This window comes from Silene latifolia, chromosome 5, assembly GCF_048544455.1.
Source record: "Silene latifolia isolate original U9 population chromosome 5, ASM4854445v1, whole genome shotgun sequence".
NCBI lineage: Eukaryota > Viridiplantae > Streptophyta > Magnoliopsida > Caryophyllales > Caryophyllaceae > Silene > Silene latifolia.
Window position 1 is genome coordinate 59,613,076 of NC_133530.1, and position 8,229 is coordinate 59,621,304.

Below are 8,229 nucleotides of genomic sequence, written 5' to 3' on the forward strand. Positions count from 1 at the left end.
TTATACATCATTACTTATTTAGTTGATCCGGCAGCGGAAGCAAATGGAATCAACCAAATATGTTCAACTCGATTGAACTAATCATGAATCTTATCAACATAAGACTTCTTATTTGATGCTAATATCATGTGGATTTATCTCCATAAAACCGGATATTCAAGATGTATTATATTACTCCAAAAGTCTTAAATCATTCCCAATGATCAATATGTCATCCACATATAAGACTAATTAAAATTTCCGTAACTCCCACTAAACTCCATGTATAAACACAACTTCTCGACTTATCGAGAAAAGTTTTATAACATGATCAAAACATTGATTCCAACTCACTGATGTCCTACTTAAGACCCTCTCTTAAGTTTCACATTATCTTAGGATTGCAAGAATCTACAAAACTCAAGACATGTATTGAATACATTCCTTCTAATTGAAGAAGTGGGTTTTAGATTCACTCGCTATGTATTTCATAATAATGAAACACAATCCCTAAGAAGATCCAAATAGACTTAAGCATTTCAACTAGTGCAAAACCCTTTGCCACCAATCAAGCTTTGAAATCTCTCTTTATTAGTGCAATAACCCTTTGTCACTAATCAAGCCTTTTTATTTCGGATTTTCATGGTTCCAAGCCTTGTATTGAGTTGTGACTTATATACTCTCATATAAGTCATATATTCATTACTTTCCAGAAGTAATCAACTTGAATCAAACAATTTCTTTGTAAGTTGTAAGCTCTTTACTTTCTTAAAAGTAACACTAACTCATCATCTTCAACAAGTGATGACTTTAACCTTCTAGGTTTTGAAGAAACAACGTTTTACACGTTAGAAACAATGTTTTACACAAAATCTCTCATGTAGTCAAGAAAGACCAGTTTCTTGCGACATAACATTCTTTGTGGCTAGCTCTTGAATAAATTTCTCCCACTCTGTCTTCTAGAAATAAACTTGTATTCTAGAAAGACAGCTTCACGAGCCACAAGCATGTTGTACTCGTGATTACAGTAAGAAAAATGAGCGTTTGTTTCCTTTTGAAAAACTTACAAACATGGTACCCTACCATTTCATATCTCATATGAATCGTTTTAGATTTAGTGGAAAAATAATTTAGACAAAATGATAAAATCCCCAAAAGGATCAAGTAACTCAAAGTAACTTGATCGAAGTCCAAACCATATCGAATAGCGTTTGATTTCTTATCCAACCACACATTGTCCCATAATGTGTGTTAAGAGAGATTAACTTGTGATACTATATCACCTTTTATTTGGCTTATATCAAAGTCTTCACTTTGATAATCCCATCACGACTAAATCGTGATTCTTTGAACACTTTGAACTTCTTTAAAGATTTCTCTATTTACCTTATTAAGTGAACATTTTAGCGTCAACTTAAATCGTTGGTAAAAGAAAATGATCAACCTATTTTGGATCAATGATTTACAACCTCGATCTCCTTTTCAACCAAAAGGCACGAGACATCTTGCTTTGAATACAAGATACGCATATACCATAAGATCTAATGGTTTCAAGAGTACTCGATAACTCTTTGCGTTCATTATTCCAGAATTTAAGGTTTAATCTTGGGTTACCAATTTGAGTCTTGCATCATCTACATGATATATCATTCTAGTTTGGTTTAGAATATAATCACCTTGATAATGGGCTAGCCATACATCAAATCGTGGTGTATAGGGTCATAAAAGTGAAACCTCTTTTGTATCTTAACAAGTTTATATTCTTATTTAGAGTTTATGCACTTAATAGTCATAGTTAAGTACAACTATAAACCCAAAAACTAGATTGAATACACAATGACTCTATCTCTCAACATCATTGTTGCTAGTCGTCATATTCTAATCATTCTATGTATCAAGTACAATGATGAAAACCACCTCCGGTTTCTAATATTGACGAAGTAGTACTAGCAAAATTTATGTCAATCAAATAAATAAAGAACTAAGTCCTATTAGATGTCCCACAACTAACTTGCTTATTCTTTAACAACTTGGGGTAGTTTCCTTTCTAGTGTCCAACATTTAAGACAATGAAAACTTTATTGGTCGGGATTGATAGGTTTAGTATCGTTATTCTCAATAACTTTACTTTTAACATTACCTTGTATCAATTCCATTCTAATTTTACTTCTTTGAACCTCATCCCTTTCTTAACGGTTTAAGAAAATGCTCCCACTCATTTCAATGAATCTTTGCTTAGAGAAGCAAAATTGAATTTCATGAAGACTACTCTTCATTCGATCGTTTTAGTCTTAAAACTTTCATTGAAGTGGTTGCGTTATTTTGGTCAATTACGAATTCTGACAAAACTAATTACCAAAACAATTTATCGCTTCAAGGTACTTAATTCAATTAAGTATATGAATAACAATCCATTGTAAGTAGATGTGTTAGTCAAGAATCAAAAACCTGTTTGATAATGAATAACTTTAATGTATACTCTTTACAAGAGATCCTTAGCAATGGTTCATTTGAGGTTTTTAGAAGCAAATTCATACTTGTCTTTAGTTACGTTGTTTTAATGGAGATTTGAATCAAAAATCGAAATGATATCGTATATGAATTGTGGTAAAGAAATAGAACAATATGATAACGGAATAATGAAAACAAAACATTCATCGTTATAATAATACTTGTAAATAACAAGTAAAGCATTTACATAGTGACCTCTACCCAACTATGATAAATGATTCCAAGATCCAAATTCATATTAACTTGGGGCACGGTGTGCCGAAATACCCTTTATTAATATAACTCGGTGGATTAACTCTTTAATCGATTCTACTTTTAGAACTCTTGGTCGATAAAATTACATTAATATTTATCTCTAGCCCGAAACACATCCGGAAATCGTCGTGAATACTTTCGTTGAGTTCAACCCAAATTTCGAATAAATGTGTCCATGATCCAAACTCATATCAACTTAGGGCACGGTGTGCCGAAATACCCTTCATTAATCATAAATTCGGTGGATAGATATTTATCACCTACTTCCCCTACGTAACAAGGTTTGTGCCCCGGTGTGGCCGAGTGAACTCCCTCACGAAATAGGTTTTCATGGTTTCTACCTTTTGGTAAGGCTAAGTCTCAATTGTTTATTTTAGCGAGAGGTCATGTCAATTTATTATCTATCACGTTTTAAGTGAACTAAAGCGGTGAACTACGATAATTGTAATTGACACGGTCGATAAACTCGATTCAAAATGGTAATGCATGTTTTAGTTATGGCGATTTAGCGATGCATGTAACATATAAATAAAATGCAAAGCATAAAATAAATCCTAGTATGGCCTTCCTAAAATAGAAAATCTAATTAACTATTACATATTCGGAAACCAACTCCATTGGTCCCTTGAACTTCGGTTTTGGCACGCATCTCGAGGTAACACCGTCTTTATGTATCGCCTTCTTGAGTGACACCGTCTTCAAGGAACTCCGGAATAAATAAATTACATAACAAATTACATAATTTCCTATTATACATTTGTAATTAAAATAAAATAAATCTATTAAATTACAAAACGGTGATACGAGATCATAATAAATTACAACGGAATCGATATTCCCATACATTTCGGGTAATACCAATTAAAAAAAAAAAAAAAAACTAAGGCCATACTAAGTAAAAATTACATAAAATAAAATTATGACAATCATAAATAAAATGCAGCATTATAATATGTATGAACATGCCCAATTTTATGCTAAATCGCCTTTAAGGAGCCAATATCGTATATTAAACGGTTTTTACGGATTTGCGTGATTCAACCTTTTAAAATCACAATAAATTACATAAAATCATATTTATGCACAAGTTAATTACCCTAACCAACTTAGGACTCAAAATTAGTCTCCACTAACTATTTGACTATAATTAACTTGTATTTCTTAAAATTGTTCATTAATGGACTCAAAATTACAATAAAATGCTATAAACTTCAAATAAATCACAAAAATTTCAAATAAATTTAAAATTTGAAATTTAAACTCATGAACATTGTGGAAAAATACCATGACACTCATAATGTTCAAAAACTTAGGTTAAAATTTCGAAAAATTATCGGAAAAACTATGTTGCGGATTATCGGATTTATCAATTATAATCATAAAAACATGAGAAAAATTATATTTATCAACTTTTCAATTTTAGATCTGAAAAAGATAATAAAATGCAACATGTGACGTTTTTCCTTAGTCATGAAGTATGTTTTAGCAATTATTCACTAATTAAGTCACTATTTATGCTATTTTTCATCAAAAATTCATAAATCATGCATGAAGACTTCACTATAGCCTATTATTTTACACACATCTTGTAAAATTGCATGTGACAAGATACTAAATTTTTATGACCAGATTCGAAATATTTCTCATATTAACCTATTTTTCATTTAAATTCGATTTTTATCATGAAAAATCCATATTTCGAGCATAAAAACTCCAAAAAATCTGAAAATTGACAGATCATCTAAAAATAAAACATGTGATAACATATCCAAAAACCACTGGAAAATTCAAAGTTTAGCTAATTTTAGTCCGAAAATGACATTTTTATCATAAAATCACATTTTTAATGCCATTATTATATAAAATGAACAATAAAAATCCATAAATTAACCAAAATATCCTAAATACATTTTAGGACCAGAAACTTTAACATGCATAATTTATTTCGTGATATATCATAATAACACAAATTTACAAGTTTTATATGTTAATCGTATAACTCGGAAAAACTATAACCGATTTGCATGCAAATAACCAAAGGCTCTGATACCACTTGTTAGAAATCTATATCTCATTATTACAACATATTCATATATGTTCAAATTTATTTAAACATAAAATAAATTGTAAATCTTATGCATGCAAATAATAAAAGGATAAGGAAGAAATCATCATCTTACATTGAAGATTTTGGATTATAGGGCACAAGTAAGATCTCCTTCTTACTTGTTCTTGAGCACTCCTAAAATGGATGAACATAGATTCAAGTATAGAATCTCTCCCAAAAGTGAATACCCAAGATAACCTCTTAATAGATTAATATTATTAGATCTAGAATAATAATAATCTTACTAAAAATTGACCCAAAATATTAATATTGGTCTCTTAATTTCGGTTAAGAGAAGATGAATTTTGGAGTGTTTATTTCTATAGTTTTCTAGAGAGTTTCTATAATTCTTACACTAGAAATATTATGTGAAAAGTATGAATGAATTGGTAGAGAAAAAACTCTCCATAAGGCTCTTGGAAAACCGGTTGGGAGAAGGAGAGAGAGCCAATGCATGGGCAAGTTATTCTTCTCAAGAAAACATAGGTATGCATGGCTACTAGCTAGGTATTATGATTATGCTTTCCACTCAACATAATTAACATAATTAAGTATAATACTCCTCCTTATTTTCGGTACATATTGTGTAAAATGGAAAGTCCATTTTACACATTATTTTGTCAATTTGTCACATGTAACATGTTCCAAGACATTATGTGTATAAAATGTATTTTTAACAATTAAAAATCAACATATTAATAAAATATGTCACTTATAAAATTTAACCTAGTAATTCATAATTACTTGTACCAAAAAGTGTTTCCGAATTATAAACTACAACATTCTGTATTTATAATAATTTATTCATTCCGTTTCAATTTGTTTCCGTAAACAATAATTTCATCTAAGCAATAAAACAATTCGATTACTTAGACCGTATCTTATTTAATTAAATTATAATGAGATACGTAAATATTACTTCCAAAATCGTCCGTCAATTTTAAGTAATTTAATTGACCCGTATCGTCATACAATCAATTAAATAATCAATTAAGAGTGTTACCCTTTAGGTATGACCTAAGGGGATCAACTGATCACCACCGTCGCACGACAGTAATGTCAAACTCTAGTCAGCCAATCATTACCGATATGTGTGGACCAGTTGACTGTAAAATATTACATCCCACATGTATTCTTAAAATGAGATTTAAACATGTGATCATCATGATCGACAGTTGTGATCGCATTATTGTCGGAGGACACTTATTCCAACATGAATGTGGTTTGGAATCCATGGAACATCCCTAAGAATAGTTTTATGGGATGGTTATGGGCTCATGATGCTCTGCGGACTAAGAACAAGCTTCTGCAGTATGGGGTTGCCAGTGATGCTGACTGTCTTCTGTGTGGGCAAGACACTGAATCTCAGGAACACCTCTTCTTTGCCTGTGTTTATAGCAGGAGAGTTATCCAGTCTGTGAATCAGATTATTGGGGGAGCTTTTCCTACAAATGATCTGCTGGATTGGTGTTTGCATAAAAATGGTACCAAGGTCCAGAAAAGGGTGTATTTTGCTGTGCTTATGTGCATGATCCATCAGGTCTGGCAGCAAAGGAATAAGAGTAGGGTGGAGCTGGCTATTCTCAGGCCTGAAATGCTTAGAAAAGTGATAGAGCAGGAGGTGAAAGCTAGGATCAGGAGTAGGGATATACAACATTTGAAACATGATGATCTTGAATAGCTAGATAGCATGAATCTCTTGTAATTATTATATATGGCCCTTGTACTATGATATCCTTTTATTAATATATTCTTACATTTTACCAAAAAAAAAAGAAATTAAGAACAAAGATTAAGAGAAAGCAAAGAGGAAATTAAATTAAGAGCAAGAGTAAAGAGGGATTACAAGTTTGAGATCCGGAATTAAGAGCAAAGTAATGTGAATAAGGAGGAAAGTAATCGTCTGCTTAAGAGAGAGTAATTAAGAGAGAAAACAGAATTATTTAAGACCTAATTACGTCTTCCCTTATATAGGGAAGATATTTATTAAATAAACTAAACTATTAACTAAGATAAACACGGAATAAAATCCCGTATTATATAGCAAGCTTCTCGATCGAGGATCTTCAAACACCTCTACCGAACAAAACTTCAGCGAAACCCTTCGATCGAACAAAAACAACTCTCGATCGAAGATCTCCAAATCAGCCTATTTCGATCGAGTTCAGCAGGGACTCGATCGAACACCGGCAACCGTCAAAACCACTCGATCAAACACCAGCAAACGTCAAAACCACTCGATCGAACAAATCAGCCTTCGATCGAGTGCCCAGCTACTGAAAACAGCTTGCTCTTCACTTGGTTAGCTTCCAAATCTTCCTTCACGCTTCCCGAGGCACGACATTTCTGCTCAAAACCTTCCATCTCCATATATGCATGCTAAGAGGACTGGATAAAGCACGATTTCACTACTTTCAGGTCCGTTCCTGCAAATGAGGCAAAACAAACCAAAGTAGCCTATTCGGGGCATTTTGCAATACAAAGCAGCGAGAATGATATAGAAATACGTGCAATAAGAGGCCAAAAGGACTATATAAATTGCACGTATCAAATCTCCCCAAACCGAACCTTTACTCGTCCTCGAGTAAACTAAATGCAAACTAATGGAACGGAAACGAAAACTCAGAGCTAGCTATAACTTGTCCACTCAAACCGTTTAATGCAAACAAAACTGACATTTATAGCTACAACAGTCAAGCGCAAACGAGTTGTATGATGTCTATAAATAAGCTGAACTGTCGACCTTGCAAGACCTTTAAAAATTGGACTTTCACGGGCCGCTCTTCTCTCATGAAGCAAGGGTAAGTATATAAATGTAAGAGAAGAAGAGAAATAGTCACTCACCTAAACTACGACCCACATAAACATGCTTGCAACAAAAATGATAGACAATTCTAATCACCATACATACATTCCAACCAAACAATGACTGTCACAGCCGAGGGCTTACAAAAGTTATGGGAAAGTGAGGCTATGGGTAAGAAAAGGCAAAACAGTTATGGAATATGTAGAGGTAAAGCCTCAAGCTAGCACTTAAACAATACCATGCTAACCAACATCCAATTCTTAACCAATTATAAAATTATGCTCAAGTACCCTTCATTGGCACATAAACTCACTCAACCAAACACAACTCCTCAAAAGATATAAGTAAAAAATAGGAGTGAAACCGTCACAAACACAAACTTCCTTTTTTCTTTTTTTTTTTTTCAAATCACACGATTTCTTTTTTTTTTCTCAATTCACGTTTTTTTTCATTTCTTTTCTCATTTTCCTGCTCACATTCTTTTTTCATTTTTCAATTCTTTTCAACACATCCTCCTTTCTTTTCTTTTCTACCAATTCCAAACAATATAAAACAAACCAACCTCGCATCA

The 8,229-nt window shown here is 32.4% G+C and overlaps 1 protein-coding gene across 1 annotated transcript; it reads left to right on the forward strand.

Annotated features, from left to right (window-relative positions):
- The first annotated feature begins 6,065 nt into the window (after positions 1-6,065).
- On the forward strand, positions 6,066-6,533 carry LOC141655417 (uncharacterized). The gene has a single exon (XM_074462498.1). It carries the CDS (start codon positions 6,066-6,068, stop codon positions 6,531-6,533), a length of 468 nt encoding a protein of 155 aa, XP_074318599.1.
- The last annotated feature ends 1,696 nt before the right edge of the window (positions 6,534-8,229 follow it).

Bases quoted from the DNA above. Each gene is read 5' to 3' on its own strand.
- LOC141655417 (XM_074462498.1), top strand. From the start codon at position 6,066: ATGAATGTGGTTTGGAATCCATGGAACATCCCTAAGAATAGTTTTATG.